The sequence below is a fragment of the Elephas maximus genome, chromosome 11 (assembly GCF_024166365.1).
Source record: "Elephas maximus indicus isolate mEleMax1 chromosome 11, mEleMax1 primary haplotype, whole genome shotgun sequence".
In the NCBI taxonomy this organism is placed as follows: domain Eukaryota; kingdom Metazoa; phylum Chordata; class Mammalia; order Proboscidea; family Elephantidae; genus Elephas; species Elephas maximus.
The window spans coordinates 100072639-100090513 of NC_064829.1; the positions used below are offsets into that span (position 1 = coordinate 100072639).

A 17875-nucleotide genomic window follows, 5' to 3' on the forward strand; every position below is an offset into this window, starting at 1 on the left:
TTTCCCTGGGTGCTCCGTTTTGAGTTTCACTGAGGGTGTCCTTCAATGTCCTGCCCTTGGCTCTGTTGCTTCTCATTCTACACGTCTTGCTTGTTGGGCCCTCATGACTTTCTGGTGAGCCTCAGATGTGGTTCTTCCACCTGGCCACCTACCAGGCCTGCATACCCCCACTGAACTCCTTGTTCTGGAGTTCTGCTCTCAGGAGCAGCCCTGCAGTTGACACAGTCACCAGGTTAGACCCCCAGGTACTGTCATTGTCCTTTCCCTTTAACCCTTCCTCTCACAGACCGCTAGTCCTTAGTCCCCCACCCCTCCTGTGCTAACTCTGCCTCACCTTCTTCCTCTGGCCCAGACATTGGCCCTCCGATCCCCTCAATCTTTCTGTCACCTCTCCCAGCTCTAATCAGGCCTCAGCCTTCCCTGCGTGGTCCATTGCCCTGGTCTCTATTCTCTCCCCTCCATTCTGTCCACCCTATGGCCTCAAAGGGTTATTTTTCCTTTTTCATTCAATTTCTTTTTGAGGTGAAATTCATGTAACATAAAATGAATCATTTTAAAGTGTACAGTTCGGTGGCATTTAGTGTGTTCATGATGTTGTGCAACCATTACCTCTAATTGCAAAACATTTATATCACCCCAAAAGGAAACCCCATATCCATTAAGTAGTTGTTCCCCATTCTCTCCAGGCCCCAGCACTTGGCAACTTCCAATCTACTTTCTGTTTTTATAGATTTGCTTGTTCTGGACATTTCATATAAATGGAATCAGACAAGATGTGGCCTTTTGTGTCTGATTTTTACTTAGCACAATGCTTTCAAGGTTCACCTATGTTGTAACATGTATTAAGACTTCATTCCTTTTTATAGCTGAATAATATCTTATTATATGAATATATCACATTTTGTTTTACTTCCTCAATGTTGATGGACACTTGGGTTGTTTCTGCCTTTTGGTACTGTGACTAGTGCTGCTATGAACATTTGTATACAAGGATTTGTTTGAACACCTGCTTTCAGTTCTTCTGGGCATATACCTAGGCGCGGAATTGCTGGGAAATATGGCACCTCCTTCAATCTTGCCGTTTATGTATTCTGATCTTTTTGACTCGACTGCTGTTTTGTTGCTTCTTAGATTTTGTTGGAGCCATGCTGAATGAGTCATACCCTTTAAAACACAAAATTATTTGGTCTAGAATGTTCTTTCCTATTATTCAAGACTCAGCGCTTGTTCCACCTTGCACAGGCCTTCCCTGCCTGCCCGGGACGTGTCTGAGGCCTCTGAATGCCTGGCAATGCTTGTGATTCCACCATTACAGCATATTTCGCTGTCACTTGCCTGTCAGTTTGGCACCCCCCCTCCCCCAAGCTGGACCTCCCTGAGAAGAGGGACGTGTCTCCTGTTCCCTGGTGTTCACAACAATGTGGGTCACACAGGTGATCTCAGAGACAGTTTGAGTAATGGAGCCCATGCCTGTGTTTCCCCCAGAGCGGGCAGTTCCTGGGCGCCTGCTAAAGACCCGGGCGATGCGGGAGATGTACCGGAGCTATGTGGAAATGTTGGTGAGCACAGCACTCGACCCAGACATGATTCAGGCCCTGGAGGACACGCATGGTAAGATGGAGCTTGGTGGGGGGGGGCCGGGGGCCCAGACCCCCAGGTCTGAGGAGGAAGGGGCCATGGCCTGGACTCCTGGGTCTGAAGAAGGAATGGGCTGGGGGCCTGGACACCTGGGTCTGAGGGAGGAGGGGCTGGGACCCTGAACTCCCAGGTCTGAGGGCAGAAGGTACTGGTGGTCCGGACCCCTGACCCCTCCCTGTGCATTGTGGGGCTGTGGCTCTCCTGACACCCCTCCTCGTTTTTCAGATGAGCTGTACCTCCCGCCCATGCGGAAGATCGACGGCCTCCTGAATGAGCACAAGAAGAAAGTCCTGAAGCGGCTGTCGCTGAGCCCAGCCTTGCAGGTGCTTGGGGGCCTGGGCTGGAGCTGGCTTGGATCCTGGGTTCAGGCACAGAGGGGACCACCTGCACATGCCAGAGCATCGGGCTCTGCTGGGGGATCTTTGGACAGGGTGGGCTTGGCCAGGAGAAAAGTGGAGGGCAGGGCTTCCAGGAGGGAAGTCTCTGGGTTCCCAACAGCCCTGAGGGCCCAGATGGAGGGGCTGAAGTTCTTGGAATGGCATGGAGGGGTCATTGTGAAGGTCTGGAATGGATAGAGTAGAGCTAAATGCAAGAGTATGAGTTTGGGGACAAAAGGTAGTAGACTGGGGACCATGCCCAAGGCTCTGAGGCAGAATGTTAGCCCATTCTAGTTTCTTTTCCACTGATATCATGCAGACTCTGAGAAGCCCAGAATTCAGTGTTAAGTTCTTTCTGCAACTTTCCCTCTGAAATGTTCAGGGTCTGGCCCTAGGGCTATGAGGTGAAATATTAGGGTGCCTCTGAGAATCCCAGAATAGAACACCAGTATGGGCCTGAGCATTCTGGCTGGGAGGTGAGTCTTAACTTGGAGAATTCTGGGTGGACTGTAGGTCTGACTCTGAGAATTCTGGCATGAATATTAGGCTAGCTTTGAAAATTCTGGGTAGGACGTTAGGCTGGCACTGAGAATTATTGCTAGGATGTTAGGGCGACTGAGAATTCTTGGATGGATTGTTAGGCTGGCACTGAGAATTCTGAGATAGAAAGTTTGCCTGGTACTGAAAATTCTGGGAGAATGTTAATCTAGCCTGAGAATTGTCACGCTAGCACTGAGAATTCTGAGATAGAATGTTGGCTACTACTGAGGATTCTGGGTGGGATGTTAGGCTAGCTCTGAGAATTATGGTTGGAATGTATGGTTGGCTTTGAGAATCCTGGAGCAGATTGTTGCTGGACTTGCCCTGAGAATTCTGAGATATAGGATGTTAGGTGGTGCTGAAAATTCTGGAAGGATGCTCATCTAGTTCTGAGAATTCTGGAGTAGAATGTTAGCTGGTGCTGACAATTCTGGGTAGAATGTTAGGTGGCTCTGAAAATTCTGGAAGATGTTATGCTAGTCCAGTCAGAATTCGGGTGTTGATTGTTGAGCTGGCCCTGAGGATTTGAGTAAAAGTTGAACTGATGCTGAGACTTGCAAGATAGAATGTTACGGTGGCTGAGAATTTGGGGATTAATCTTAGGCTGACTCTGAGAACTCTCGGTGGGATGTTAGGCTGGTGCCAGGAATTATGGAATGGAGTGTTCAGATTTACGTTTTCTGGGTGGAAGATCAAGGTGGCTCTCAGAATTCTAGACTACAATAGTAGGCTGCGTCTGAGAATTCTGGATAGGATATTAGTCTGGCTCTGGGAATTCTCTGTGGGTTGTTAGTTTGAAAAATCTGGATAGGATATTAGACTGTGTCTGAGAATTCTGGGTAGACCATTGGTATCTGAAAATGCTGGGATGGATGGTTAGACTGGTGTTGAGAATTCTGGGTACGACATTACATGTCTGAGAATTCTGGGATGGGTTAAGTAAGGTCAAAGAATCCTGGTATAAGAGGTCACCAGACTGGCCTAAGGAGGACCAAGAATTCTGAGTGTCTGGTTCTACAGCGTGGGGGAAACTGAGGCCCCTGATGGCTGGGGGACTGAGGAGCTGGGAGGCAGGACCAGGTAGGTGTTCCACTGATCCTGTCGGCTTCCCACAGGACGCCCTGCACACGTTCCCACAGCTGCAAGTGGAGCAGAGTGGGGAAGGCTCCCCGGAGGATGGGGCCGTGCGGCTGCGGCCAGCTGGGGAACCGTATAACCGCAAGACGCTCAGCAAGCTCAAGAGGAGCGTGGTCCGAGCCCAGGTGGGCATTGGGGCCAGAAGGGGGCTGTGCCACGTGGGGGTGCAGGGAGAGAGGCCGCTCAGCGCTGGGCAGAGAGACTGAGCCATCTCTACCCTATCTGCCCAGGAGTTCAAGGTCGAGCTAGAGAAGTCGGGATACTACACACTCTACCACTCACTCCACCACTATAAGTACCACACCTTCCTTCGCTGCCGGGACCAGGTGAGTCCCCCTAAGAGGTCCCAGGACTTGCTCTTGACGAGCTCTTTCCTGGACGCAGAATTCTGGGCCCCCACCCCCTCTGTCTGCCCTTACACCCAGGAATCCAGGCCCCAGCCCTCTCTTCCCAAAGACCCAGAAGTCTGGGCCTCTAGCCCCTCCTTCCTGGATATCCAGCATCCCACAGCTCCATGTGTGTCCTCTGCAGACACTGGCCATCGAGGGCGGCGCCGAGGACCTGGGCCAGGAGGAGGTGGTGCAGCAGTGCATGCGGAATCAGCCGTGGCTGGAGCAGCTGTTCGACTCCTTCAGCGACCTGCTGGCCCAAGCACAGGCCCACAGCCGCTGTGGGTGACCCCAGCCCACTTGGGAGGGGGGCCACCTCCGCCACGAACCGAGAACTGGGACAGAACTATGTCCTCAGGAGCTAACCCCATGCCCCGTCGCCAGGGAAAGAGGGGGTCACTGGTCAGGGTGTGTCCATGCCCCCCAGGGCAGGGTTCAGAGGTTGACTCTCGCCCTCTCCCAAGCCCTCTCCACTCCCTCCCTGCCCCGCCTACTGTTCGGTGTACAGAGAAATTATTTATATATATGTATAAATGTCTATTTAGTAACGGTTTCCCTCCCCCCCCCCCTTGTCCCGCTACCCCTACCACGGCCATAGCCCCGCCCCGCCCCTCCACCTTGTACATAATGTATAGGAAAAGTCTATGTATGGTTGAGGGGGGAGGGGCGGCTTCAGAGTGCTGGGGGACCCCCTCCCCCCAAGCCCTTCCTGCAGGCCAAGATCTTTGCTAAAGGCCATTCCCTCCCCAGGGCATTCGGTGTCGGGTGGAAGTGGGAAGGGGGAAAAATGCATCTTGTTAATTATTTTTAATCTTATTTATTGTACATACCTTGGGGTGGGGGGGGCTAGGGAGGTGGAGGGGGGAGAAGGATCCCCTCCCTCTGCCCTACCCCACTCCTTTTCTACAGCGATTTGTCTGTGTCTGTTTCCCCCGCCCTGCCCCCCTCCCACCCCTGTGCCACCCTCTGTCCCCATCCCATTGTTGTCTGGATGTGGTTCTATTTTTTATCAGTGTCCTTTTCTCTCCTCCCTCTCTGACCTCCCACCCTGACCTCCCCACCACCCTTTGTCTCTTCTTGCTCTTTCTTGGGCTTCTGTACAACTCAACTTGTATACACTGTGTACACACAACCAGCCAAACGAAAATCCAACGGCAAACACTTTACTAGCAGGCTGTCGTGCCTTTGTCCTGCGGCATCTGGGGTGGCGGTGGCAGAGGGGCTGAAGTTAGGCTTTTCTCAAGCCCTGGTTGGGGTTTGAGTTACCTGTTGCTGTATAACGTATTACCCCCTCCAAAATATAGTGACTTCACACAACAAACATCTCACCACTCCTGAGGTTCAGGAATTTGAGAGTGGTTTAACTGAGTGGTTCTGGCTCAGGGTCTGTCTCCAGGGTGCAACCAAGATGTCACTTAGGGCTGCAACCATATGAGGCTTTGACGGGCTAGAGGAAGTAAAGCTTTTATATATGGAACATCACCCACCATCACTTCTGCCACACTGTTCATTAGAAGCCAGTCACTAAGTCCAGCACGCACTCAACATAGAAACAACAACCCATTGCCATCGAGTCGATTCAGACTCATAGCAGCCCTATAGGACAGAATAGAACTGCCCCATGGAGTTTCCAAGGAGCACCTGGTGGATTTGAACTGCCCACCTTTTGGTTAGCCGTCATAGCCTTAACCATTCGCTACGCCACCAGAGTTTCCTCACACACACTCAAGGGGAGGACAGTTAAGCTCCATTTCTTGAAGGGAAGAGTATCGGATTTTGAATGTATTTTTAAATCACTACAGATAGTCACAAGTGTCGGGAGTTGGCTAGTTTTTTCTTGGCTCCCTGAACTGTATGAAAGCACTGGTGGCGTAGTGGTTAAGAGCTATGGCCACTAACCAAAAGGTCAGCAGTTCGAATCCATCAAGGGTCTCCTTGGAAACTCTGTGGGGCAGTTCTACTCTGTCCTATACGGTTGCTATGAGTTGAAGTCAACTCAATGGCAATGGGTTTTTTGTTTTTTTGGCCTATATTGTACAGTTAAGACTAGGCCTGTGTGTCCTTGAACCTTGGGCCTACACGGCCACAGGTGGACTGGCAGTATTCTAGAGTCTGGGCTACAGAATTGAGGATGGATTCTTTTATTCTCCAGCTTTGGTCCTACTAAAAAGTATGGGCTGTGGACCAGCACCCTTGGCATACCCTAAGAGCTTGTAGAAACGTAAGCTCTCGGCCCGCTTCTCAGATCTACTGAATCCACTTTTTAATGACATGTTGAGATGATTCTTATGAACGTTCAAGTTTGAGGAGCAACGTTGTAGAACAAGGGTGTTAAAAGTTTGGAGACTGGCCGTACTCTAGAGCCATTTGTGAATGGGATGTTGTCATTCTAGAGCCCAGGCCTTCATTTTCAAAGATGGGCCACTGGTATTCTAGAGCCCTGGTGCTAGACTCGAGGATGGATGGTAAGTGGGTAGAGACCCAGTGCAAGATTTGACTGTGGATCGTCACTGTTCTCGACTCTTTCTCCATGAAGTTGAGGAAGAACTCTCATTGTTCTAAATTAGTTGCTGACTAGTCGACTCTCACTCATGATGATAACCGTGTATATTGGAGCAGAACTGTGCTCCATAGGGTTTCCTTTTTCTAATTATTTTTGTGGTTGGGAATGTGTACAGTAAAACATAACACCAATCCAAGAATTTCTACGTGTACAATTGAGTGACATTACTTACATTCTTTGAGATCTGCAGCCATCCTTACCCTCTTCTGAGTTGTTCCTCCCCCATTCACATAAACTCACTGCCCCCTAGGATTCCTAGCTAATCTTTTGAGTTGCTGTTGTCAGTTCGCTTCCCTATAGATAGTTCTTCAAAAGAGCACAATGCTCAAGGCAAGCGTTCTTTCCTAGCTAAGCTAAACTATTTGGTTTTGAGAAGACTTCAGGGGATATTTTTGGTCCGTGGGGTTTCAATCACTGATTTTTCAGAAGTAGATTGCCACCCTTTCTTGGGAGGCACCTCTGGGTGGACTCAGACTTCCAACTTTTCAATTTGCAGCTGAGCACTTTAACCGTTTATACCACCCAGGGACTCCTGACATTGCTCCAGAACCCTAGATATCATCTGGACCACCCTCTCCCCCCCACCAAAAAAAAACCCAAAAACCAAACCTGTTGCTGTCAAGTCAATTCCGACTCATAGCGACCCTACAGGACAGAGTACAAACTGCCCCGTAGGGTTCAGTTGGTGGATTTGAACTGCTGACCTTTGGTTAGCAGCTGAACTCTTAATCACTGCACCACCAGGGGTCCAGACCACCACCCATCTTCTGGATTGTAGAACCCTGGTTTTGCAGACTAGAGGCTGGAGAGTAGTATTCAAAAACCATAATGGTTGAGTCAAAGATGGACTATTCCCTTTCTAGAATTGTATAATTAACAGTGTTGAGGATGGGCAATAATGCCCTTGAGCCATGGCCTATAGCACAGGGGGGTGCTGTCTTTGATAGGGAGTAGCACATTTGAGGTTCTGGGCTCAGTTGTCAGATCAGGGTCCAGGGTTCCAGGATTGGGGGTGTCCCAGGTTAAAGGTCTGGAGTAGAACATAAGTGGTGTGTTTAGAGGGTAGGTGATGGGGCAGAATCATCCCTGTGGGGACAGAATAACCTGTTGTTGGACTTTGGAATCAAACTGTCCAAGACCAGCTCCAGCACTTACCAGGCAAGTTGACTAATGGCCTTGTTCCTCAGCTTTGTCATCTGTAAAATGGGTTTTTGTCAAGGCGAAGGAAGATACTGTGTTTGAAGCATTCAGCACTCCCTGGCACACAGTTTCCTGTTACCATAGCAGGAGACCCTGGGAGACTTGGCAGAGGCCCAAGACACAGCATGAAGAGAAAAGAGAGATGCCAAAATCCAGAGACAGAGTCATGGGGCCTGCCAGGTCCAGGGGTGGGCAGGAACCAGACAGACAGAGGCACGAACAAGGCTCCTAGGGAGACGCCAACTTAACTGGCCCAGCCTCTTAGCCATTGTCTAAGGAGCTCTGGAATGGTGGCCAGAAACCTTCCAAAAATGGACCGCCAGTTGTCCCATGTGTTTGTATGGATGCCTTTCTCTGGGGGAAGCGTACCTTTCATCACCTCAAAAGTACATCTTGGACTTACAAGGAGTGGGTGGTCCTGGCCAAGAACTTGGCCTTACGAGGGAGAGACAAGGCTGCTCTGCTGGAGGAGTGTTGATGGTGGGTCTGGGCGGGAGAGAAGTTGGCACAGGCCAAGTTCTGGAACCTTCTAAAATGGCACTGTCCGATATAACTTTCTGTGATGATGGAAATGTTCTATACTTGCCTTATCCACAAGGATAGCCACTAGCCACAATTAACGGTTTTAATTTTAAATAATTTAAATTGAAGTAGCCACATGGCTACGATATTTCACAGTGCGATTCTTGAATTTAAAAAAAAAAATTTTTTTTTTTCTTCAGATGTTTATCCCAACTGAATCTCCCACACCAAAATAGAATAAGGTGGAATTGACCTTTTGAAAGGGAAGTGGGGGTCCAGTTGCCCACTGTCCCTGTCCCTTTCCCTGGACTAGGTGCCCGGTTTGGCTCATTCCTCTTGGGAGTTTCTTACCCCTGCCTGGGGATTTTTGTGGGGGGGGATTAGGTGAAGGTGTCTGGTCTTGTTTGGGAAACTGATAGAAACACTTCCCCCTACCCCACCCAAACACACTGCCCTGTAGGGGCGGGCCCCTGGGGTGCTGGGCTGCTTGGGAAGAATGGACATGTGGCACAATACATCTGAGCTGAGCTTATTCCCAGGGTGGAAGATTGAACCCAGGCCAAGATTTGGAGAAAACGAAACCCGGAAAGGGATATTGAGCTAATCAGTGTTCTACTGGAAAACAGAGGGACATTCATGGTTCTGGGGTAGGAGAACAGTGGAACCACGGTTGTTGATAACTGTGCACTTTGTACGTGCCAGGTGCTGGATTCGTTCCCTGCATACCGTTGTCTCCTTTAGCTTTGCATCCACCTGGTGAAGTAGGCTCTGTTACTGTTCCATTTTACAGATGAGGAGACAGGGCAGAGCTGGATTTGAACCCTGGTGACATAGTGGTTAAGAGCTATGACTGCTAACCAAAAGGTCTGCAGTTGGAATCCACCAGGTGCTCCTTGGAAACCCTGTCGGGGACTTCTGCTCTGTCCTATCGGGCCACTATGAGTTGAAATCGACTGACAATAACAGGCTTGGTTTGGTCTTTTTTTTAACCTGGCTCCATGAGGTATGGTGTTTCAGTGGCAAAATTCTCCCTTTCATGCAGGAGACCCAGGTTCAATTTCCAGCTAAGGCCCCTCAGGCACAGCCACCACCGGTGTTTCAGTGGAGGTTTTCATGCTACTGTGATGCTGAGCAGGTTTCAGCAGAGCTTCCAGACTAAGACAGACTAGAAAGAAAGACCTGGTGATCTACTGAAATCAGCCAATGAAAACCCTGTGGCTCACAACGGTCCCATCTGCAACCAATCACGGGCATGGCACAGGACTGAGCAGCATTTGGAACTTCTGTATGGGGTCACCTTGAGTTGTGGGCCTGCTTGACCCCAGTTAACAGCAACAACCTGGCTCCAACATCCATGCGGGTTTATGCTCCACAGAACCAGCTTCTGGGGTGGGTGTGAGGGGACCATTTAGAGATGAAGGCCCCGGAGGTTCTGGTGCAATTCACAAACACCGGGGCAGGCAGAGCACATGCTTGACTGGTGACAGGTGGCAGGTGGAGACCAAATTCCAGTGCATGTGGACGTCTGGGTGAAGGTTTCTGGCCTGGTGTGTTGAGTAGTTAAGTGTCAATGTTCAGATAGGGCCTGTCAAACAGGCTTGGGAGGTGTGTGGGTGCCATTCTGGCTCCACGTGTCCAGGGTACCAAATAGAGTGCAGAAGTGGGGGTCCTGGGTTGGACTTGGAGGCGTCTAAATGTTCCCAGTACATAAACGAGCTTTAGGTTTCCAGGCTGAGATGTGTCATCAGTCTACTTGCCGTATCCTTTAAGGCATCCCACACTTCTGCTCCTCCCAGGAGAGAGGCTCCAAAGAGTGTGTCCACATAGGCTCCAAGTTAGATTCAGGTTTTAAACTCCAACATCAGCCCCATTTGGAACTTTCTGGAACTGAGAACTTGAAAGCCGGCTACTTGGACACCATTCTGCCCACCTGTCCCGTCTCCCTCCAGCCAAAAAGACTTTCTCAATATACAGTGGGAGGGGGCAGGCAGGGTTTGTAGCAGTTGTTGCCTGTATCCACAATCCTGGAAACTTCTAGAACAGCACTGTCCAATACAACTTTCTGTGATGATGGAAATGTTCTGTGTTTATTTTGTCCATTAGGATAGCCACTAGCCACAATTAAAATATTTAATTTTATATAATTTGAATTGAAATAGCCACATTAGCTTCTGGCCACCATGAGGAGCCTTGGTGACACAACGATTAAGCGCTTGGCTGCTAAACGAAAAGTTGGCAGTTCGAACCTACCTAGCAGCTCTGCAGGGAAAAAGACCTGGTGATCTGCTTCTGTAAAGATTATAGCCAAGAAAACCCTATGGGGCAGATCTGCTGTTGCATGGGATCACTGTGAGTCAGAATCGATTTGACTGCATGCAACAGGTTCTGGCTACCATATCGGACAATGGAAAGTTCTAGAACTTTCCAGAAGAAAAAATTAAGCTTCATTCCAACAGAATCTCTCACCAAAACAGAAAAGGTTGGAGTTGCCCGTTTTGAAGGGGAAGTGGGCGTCCAGCTGCCCCCTACCCAACCCTCCCCCCATGGACCTGATGCCTGGTTTGGTTTATTCTCTATATCCCCTGTCCTTCCCCAAGCACAGGATTCTAGATCTGATGGGTCTAGGTACAGCAAAGCTTTTAGCACATGCGCCATCCATATTCACCCACCCTCCCCTGAGCCCTTTTCTCGTTTTAAAAAGCAACCTCTGATGTTGGCAGTGACATTTATTTCTCTGGGGAAAGGAAGTTATATACAGCAGTGATCAGGATACCCAGGAGCCCCTTACCCCCACCAGGAGCTCGGGCCAGGAGAGGAGGCGTTGGCAGAAGGCACACAGTGGCGACAGCCGGAGGAGGCCGGGAAGTAGGGATGGGGGTGTAGTGTATCCTGGGAGACCAAGATGGAGAAACTGAGGCTCAGCAAGGTGTGAGGGTAGCTGGTCCCAAGAGCTTGTGCTGGTGCTTCTCCCACGCCCAGGCTACAGGAGGATGCAGGGGCACCCCCCATCTTTCTTGCCTGGGGCACTGGGCAGATAGGATGGAAGCTCTTGTTCCTGGTATTTCCTGTGGGGAGGAAGAGGCTGGTGAGCTTGGGGTGAAGCAGGGGCGTCACTACGGGGTGTGGTGGCTGTGGACTGCACTGGGTGAAACTGTCAGAGGGGGTGACACCAAAATGTCTATAAAATTTTTGTGCAGCGTTTCAGCAGAAATTTGTTTTTTTTTTATAAAACTAGCCCCATAGTTTGGGAAAAAATTTTTTAACTATGACATTTCCAATCAGCATTGGATCTCTAAAATCTACAGGCTACTACAAAAAGACAAATAACCCAATTAAAAAACTGGCAAAGGATATGAACAGGCACTTCACTAAAGAAGACATTCAGGTAGTTAACAGATACATGAGAAAATGCTCACGATTAGCCATTAGAAAAATGCAAATCAAAACTACAATGAGATTCCATCTCACTCTTCTCACTGTTGTTTTTGTTGCTGCTGGTGTTTTTTTATACTCGCTGATTTTGTCAAATTTTCTGGTGTTTTAGGTACAATATTGTGGTAATTAGCGTTGGAGGGTGATACCATGAGTAACTGCACTGGGTAACACCAACCCTAGTGACACCTCTGGGCTGGAGGGGCTGGGGATGACTGTGACAGGAAGGGGCCTTGGCTCACCGGACTGCCCGAACCAGCTGCTCAAAGGCCTCGTCCACGTTGAGGCGCAGTTTGGCAGAGGCCTCGAAGTAGGCCACGTGGTGGGAGGCACTGAAGGCAGAGGCTTCAGATCGGGGGACCTAGGGAGACACAGGGAGGACTCAGGACCCTGTGCTTGGCGCACCCCCAGCCACCGAAGAGTGAGGATGATGTGTGTGCTCAGGGGGGTTACATGCCGCCCCCAATGTATACTGAGAAAGGACAGGTGGGCAGAATGGTGTCCAAGTAGCCAGCTGGCAAGTTCTCAGTTCCAGAAAGCTCCCAATGGGGCTGATGTCTGAGTCTACCATATTTTTATGTAAATTAACACATGCATTCTACATTTGTGTTCCAACTGATCCCCTTCTCCCCCATGTATTTTCATAATTTTTATATGTTGCTGTAAAAAGATTTAAACTCTGAATCTAACTTAGGGCGTGAGCGGACACACTCCCTCTGAGCCTCTCTTCTGGCGCATTAAGGCTACAGCAAGTAGGTTGATAAGCACATGAGGCATTGTGGGTGCTCCAAGAAAGGAGAGTTCCAGAGACAGTAGAGGCAGAGACCCCGAGGGGGTTTGATGCCTTCTAAGGAGTTGGGGACAGCTTTGTAGATGTTTGCCCTATGGAGTGTTAGATAACTAGGAGTTCGTCAGACACAGAAGAAGAAAGGGTGTTCTAGGCAGAAGAGACAGTCTTAGCAAAGCTTCAAAGGCTAGAAATCCCCGAAGGCTTCATCTGAAGGTTGAGTTCTGTGTGGCAATAACAGAGCGTAGGGAAGTCATTGGAAAATCAGCTGCCAACGAATTGATTCCATTGCAACCCCATGTGTGTCAGAGTAGAATGGCGCTCCATGGGGTGTTTAATAGCTAATTTTCCAGAAGATCACCAGGCCTTTCTTCCGAAGCGCCTCTGGGTAGATACGAACTCCAACTTTTCGATTTGCCATGGATTGAATTGTGTCCCCCCAAAATATGTGTTGTAAAACCTAACCCCTACACCTCTGAAAAAGGAGCCCTGGTGGCACAGTGGTTAAGTGCTCAGCTGCCAATTGAAAAGTTGGTGGTTTGAACCCAGCAGCTGATCTGCGGGAGAAAGATGTTGGCAGTCTGCTTCCGTAAAGATTGTTGTTGTTGTTAGATGCCATCAAGTCAGCTCCAATTCATAGCGCCTTATGTGTAACAGAACCAAACGTGCCCGGTCCTGCACCATTCTCACATATAGGGTCACTAGGAGTCGGAACTGACTGGACCTAACAACTGTAGAGATTACAGCCTTAGAAACCCTATGGGGCAGTTCGACTCTGTTCTATCGGGTTGTTAGGAGTCAGAATCAACTCAATAGCACCCAACAACAACAAAACACGAAGAGGAGCAAGCATGAACAGAAGAAAGAGAGATGCTACGTGGAGATCTCTGAAGAACGCTAGAGAATCTCAGGCAGGGATTTTCCCCCAGAGAGAACAGAAAGAGCCACCCCCTAGAGCCGGCGCCCTGAATTCAGACGTCTAGCCTCCTAAACTGTGAGAAAAACCATCCATTTGTGGTATTACTGTTAGAGCAGCACTAAGAGATGAAGACAGGTTAGTAGCCAAGCACTTAGCTGCTTGCACTACCCAGGGAAGAGAAAGGGATGAAACCACTCAGAGTATTTTACTTTGGGTTGAAGAGCTGGAACTCTGTCCTGGGAGCACTAGGGAGCCATGGGAGGTCTGTGAGCAGGAGAAGGGCAGGGTGAGCTCTGGGGCCGGGTGGGAGAGGCCAACTGAAGGGAAGAGAATGGAGGCTAGAAGGCTGAGGTGAGGGTCAAGGTGGGAGAGGAGGAAGACTGAGTATCACCAGGGCTACATGAACAGAGACAAGGGGACAGGGCATAGAGAGTCAGGCGACAGGTAGTTGATGGGAGTAGATGCTTTTTTTGTATCCAGCCTCCTCTCCAGGAACTCCTGTGTACCAGTTCCTCTTCTGGGCAGCGCTGCAGACCCAAAGGTCTGCCTTGGGGTTAACATGTCTGTAGTGTGCACATCAGGTGTGTGATAAGGGGGGGAGGGGAGCAGACTCCACTCGTGCCATGGGAGAAGGCTGGAGTCGGAGTGGCAGGAGGCACATTGGAAGAGCCTCCCAGGCCGAGAGGGAGTGCCGGGGCCCCCCACCTGGCGTTGGGTCTCCAGGTCTGCCTTGTTCCCAACCAGCACTATGGGGAAGTCATCTCGGTCCTTGACGCGGAGGATTTGCGTGAACAGCTTGCTCACCTCATTGAAACTGGGAGGAGACGCATGACGTTAGGAGCCAAGTCTTTATCCGTTTGTACCACCCATGGACAAAACCAAAAAACAAACCCATGACTTTTAAGTCGATTCCAGCTCATAGTGAACCTATAGGACAGAGTAGAACTGCCCCATAGGGTTTCCGAGGCTGTAATCTTTACGGGAGCAGACTGCCACACCTTTCTTCCAAGGAGTAGCTGATGGGAGGGTTCGAATTGCTGCTCTTTCAGTTAGCAGCCGAGCACTTAAACACTGCACATCAGGGCTCCCTTTCCAGAGACAAGAAAGGGGTAAACTCATGCAGGGAATCCAACACTGTGTTGAAGACCTGGGACTTTGTCCTGGGGGCACTAGGGAGCCATGGGAGGTCTAGGAGCAAGAGAAGGGCAGGGTGAACTCCGGAGCCAGGTGGGAGGTTGACTGAAGGAGGGGCCCGGTCCCCCCGTCTTTGCTCTGTCCCCCGCCAGCCCTCACCTCTGCCGGTCATTGATGGCAAACACCAGCAGGAAGCCGTGGCCAGCACGCATGTATTGCTCCCGCATGGCGCCAAACTCCTCCTGGCCTGCGGTGTCCAGGACTGTGGGGACAGGCAGGGAGAGGGCCACCCCACCATGGGATGAGGCTCCCCCTGCCCAGGCCACCCCTATGGATTCCCAGCCCCTGCCATACACCCCCTCCCCCCTGCCCCCCCCCCCACCAATCCCTGCTGTCCTCACTGTCCAGTCGGGCAGGGACGCCATCCACTGTGCAGATCTTAGTGTAGGAGTCCTCAATGGTGGGGTCATAGTCAGACACGAAGTAGGACTGGTGATGATGGGGTGAGAGGGCACTGTTACTGTCGTGCCCCACAGAGGGGATGCGCCCTGCCCTGGGATGGCCTTCCCAGGTGCTCCCTTCTGGGTCTCTGTCCACCCCTCCCCCATATCTCTGCCCTGGTCTATGTCTCTGTCTTCCTCTCCCTCTCTGTGTCTCTGTCCCCCCTCTCTCTCTCTGGGTCTCTATCCCCCACCCCACCCCCGTCTCTGTTCCCCTCTCTCTGGGTCTCTTTCCCTCTCTTTCTGGGTCTCGGTGTCCCTCTCTTTGGATCTCTGTCCCTCTGTCTCTAGGTCTCTGTTCCTCTCTCTGGGTCTCTGCCCCATCCTAGGTCTCTGTTCACCTCTCTTTGAGTCTCTGTCCCTCTCTCTCTGGGTCTCTATCCGCCTCTCTCTGAGCCTCTGTCCCCCTTCCTCTGGGTCTCTGCTCTCCCTCTTTGAGCCTCCCTTCCTCCCCTCTCTGTAGGTCTCCCTCTCCCCTGTTCTCTATCCCCTTACCATCTCTGTGGGTCTCCCTCCCCCACTCTATCTTTCTAGGTCTCTGCTTCACCCTCCCATCCTGAGTCTCTTCCCTTTTCTCTCTTTGAGTCTTTCCCAGTCCTCTCTTTCTGGCACAAAGCATATCTCTGTCATTGAGATTACTTCCTGGCTGTGTGACGTTGGAGGAGTCACTTCCCCTCTCTGAGCCTCAGTTTCCTCATTTAGAAAGCAAGGATAAGAATAGCATGCCATTTAATCCAGTGCCTGTGATCTGGGAAAACCTCCTTTAAGCTCTTAACACATCACCCAGCACATAGTAAGCACGCTCAGTTGTTCCAGAGCTGCTGTCCTGAATATGTGCCTGTGTTTCTTTCCCTCCTCCCCCTCCTTCTCAGGCGGCCTCCAGCGTCTCCTCCCAGGGGAAGGTCCCGGTTCCAATCCACAGAGAGGCCGCCCTGCCCTTGGCCTGGGCCCCTCCCTTCCTGCCTGGGTCCCGCCCGTGTCGGCCCAGCCTTCGGCCAGCTCTGGGTTGACCCCTGGATGCCAGGGGCCGGGAGCTGGGGCTTTCTGTGCCCAGGAAGGGGCTCCCGCTCAGGGGCTTGCTGGGATCTCTTGAGGGGTCTGGGGTCCCAGGTCCTCTGTGGTGGTTCTCAGGGGCAGACACCTATCTGGGGTTTCTCTGAGATAGGGAGAGATTCCCTTCACAGTGTGGTAAAAGTTTCAAGAGAAGGGGTGGTCTAGTGGCTGGGGGTCTGAAGACTGTAAAGCTACTGCTGTCTGTTAGAGGAGTCTTCAGTGAAGGCTCGTCCCGGAGGACCAGGCTGTGGGTGGGTCGCAGCTCTGGGGAGAGTTAGTGGTGTGTCTCCAGAGCACAGCTTGAGAAAATCAGGGGTGAGAACTGGGGGTGAACCCCAAGGTGACTGCTGGCATTGGGAGATCTGTCGCAGATTGTAGGAGTGTGTCTAGAGAATCTTAGACCTTGAGATGCAGTTATAGGGTCAGACAAGGTCTTTTTGGGGGTGTCAGCTATCTGAGGACTTCTTCCATGGAGGTAACTTAGGGGACATCAGGGGAGAGCAAGTCGAAAGGAGGAAAACTCAAGATGGAGGAGGGCTTGAATTTTGGCAGGGAGGGGATCTGGGACTGGCGGGATAGGGGTCGCTAGGACTTAGGGTCTTGGACTTTTTGAAATCTCTTGGGTCTGAGGGAAAAGTGCTCTCAGAGCAGGGGGTGAAGAATGCCTCTCTCAGGATTGGCCGGCCCCAGAAAGAAAAGGTCTGGGCGTTATTTCTAGATGTTGGGGGAGGTCCCTGATGTTGAGACTGAGGGAATCTCGAGGGTGGTGGGCAGAGGGATGCCCCTATAGAGGTCCTGAGCAGGTCACCAGGGAAGCTGGGGGGAAGGTTTTGGGGGACATGGGACTCAGGGAAGAGGGAGTTGGCACCATGGGGTACTCTGGGAGAGAATGGGGCGCCTCTGCTGGATTTGGGGTGCTCCCAGGAAGCGTCAGGGCCAGACAAGCAGGGAAGCGGGGTCTTGGGTACTGGAGGGATAGTGGGTCTCAGGATGCGAGTTTAGGAGGAAGGTCCCGCGTGTAGGGAGTGGAGGCCCTCAGCAGGGCTCAGGGTCACAATCTGAGGGGCTCTTTTGAGGTTAGAGGGCTTCATAGGAGGGTTTCTGTGATGGGTCTAGGGGAAATCAGGGTCTCGGACGTCCCCCAAAGGGCTCCGTGCTGGGTCCCGGGGGCACCCCCCAGGGTGAGGGCCCACTACCTGGATGAACTGGATGGTCAGCGCGCTCTTGCCCACGCCGCCGCCGCCCACGACCACCAGCTTGTGTGTCTCGTTGGGTGGGGGGTCCCCGGGTCCCGGCCCCCCGCCCCGGGGCCGCCCCCGCCCCGTCCCGGACACCGCCCCGCTGCTCATGTCGCCACCGCTGCCGCTGCCGCCGCTACCGCCTGGGGGGGAGCCGGGCGGGGCTTGGGGGCGGGCTACGCTAATAAGGCTGCTGCATATTCATCAACTCCGGCAAGGAGGGAAACGTGAGTCGGGACACTTAAGGTGGAGGCAAGTCCAGGGAGGAGGAGCTATGCTAATGCAGGGTAGGGGAACGGCGTTAGCGGCGGCGGGGAATTCCGAGGGGGCGGGCATATGCTAATGAGAGAATTTCGCTTACCCGGCGCGGCGCCACGCGCTCTCCCCAGGCTGGCAGCTGTGGGCGGAGCTATGCTAATAAGAGCGCTCATTCTTTTTGCAGACGG

General features: G+C 51.6%; 2 protein-coding genes across 3 annotated transcripts in view; one reads left to right on the forward strand and one right to left on the reverse strand.

Moving 5' to 3' along the window:
- Window positions 1-8251, forward strand: part of PRR12 (proline rich 12) — a 35629-nt gene extending 27378 nt beyond the window's left edge. Inside the window, exons 10-14 of the mRNA XM_049901745.1 lie at window positions 1486-1611; window positions 1864-1961; window positions 3671-3817; window positions 3923-4018; window positions 4224-8251. Of these exons, the coding sequence (XP_049757702.1) occupies window positions 1486-1611; window positions 1864-1961; window positions 3671-3817; window positions 3923-4018; window positions 4224-4370 (614 nt within the window). The 3' untranslated portion in view covers window positions 4371-8251. The remainder of the gene's footprint in view (window positions 1-1485; window positions 1612-1863; window positions 1962-3670; window positions 3818-3922; window positions 4019-4223) is intronic.
- Window positions 8252-11077: 2826 nt separating this feature from the next.
- On the reverse strand, window positions 11078-17575 carry RRAS (RAS related). Of its 2 annotated transcripts, XM_049900990.1 has the most exons (6): window positions 17388-17575; window positions 15040-15127; window positions 14798-14900; window positions 14210-14318; window positions 12041-12159; window positions 11246-11431 (listed from the first exon to the last, which is right to left on the reverse strand). In XM_049900990.1, exons 1-6 carry the CDS (start codon window positions 17538-17540, stop codon window positions 11347-11349), a joined length of 657 nt encoding a protein of 218 aa, XP_049756947.1. In that variant the 5' UTR covers window positions 17541-17575; the 3' UTR covers window positions 11246-11346. The 2 variants fall into 2 exon arrangements, with proteins under 2 accessions (XP_049756946.1, XP_049756947.1); XM_049900989.1 differs by lacking the exon at window positions 14210-14318 and having other exon boundaries at window positions 11078-11431.
- Between the last annotated feature and the right edge of the window lie 300 nt (window positions 17576-17875).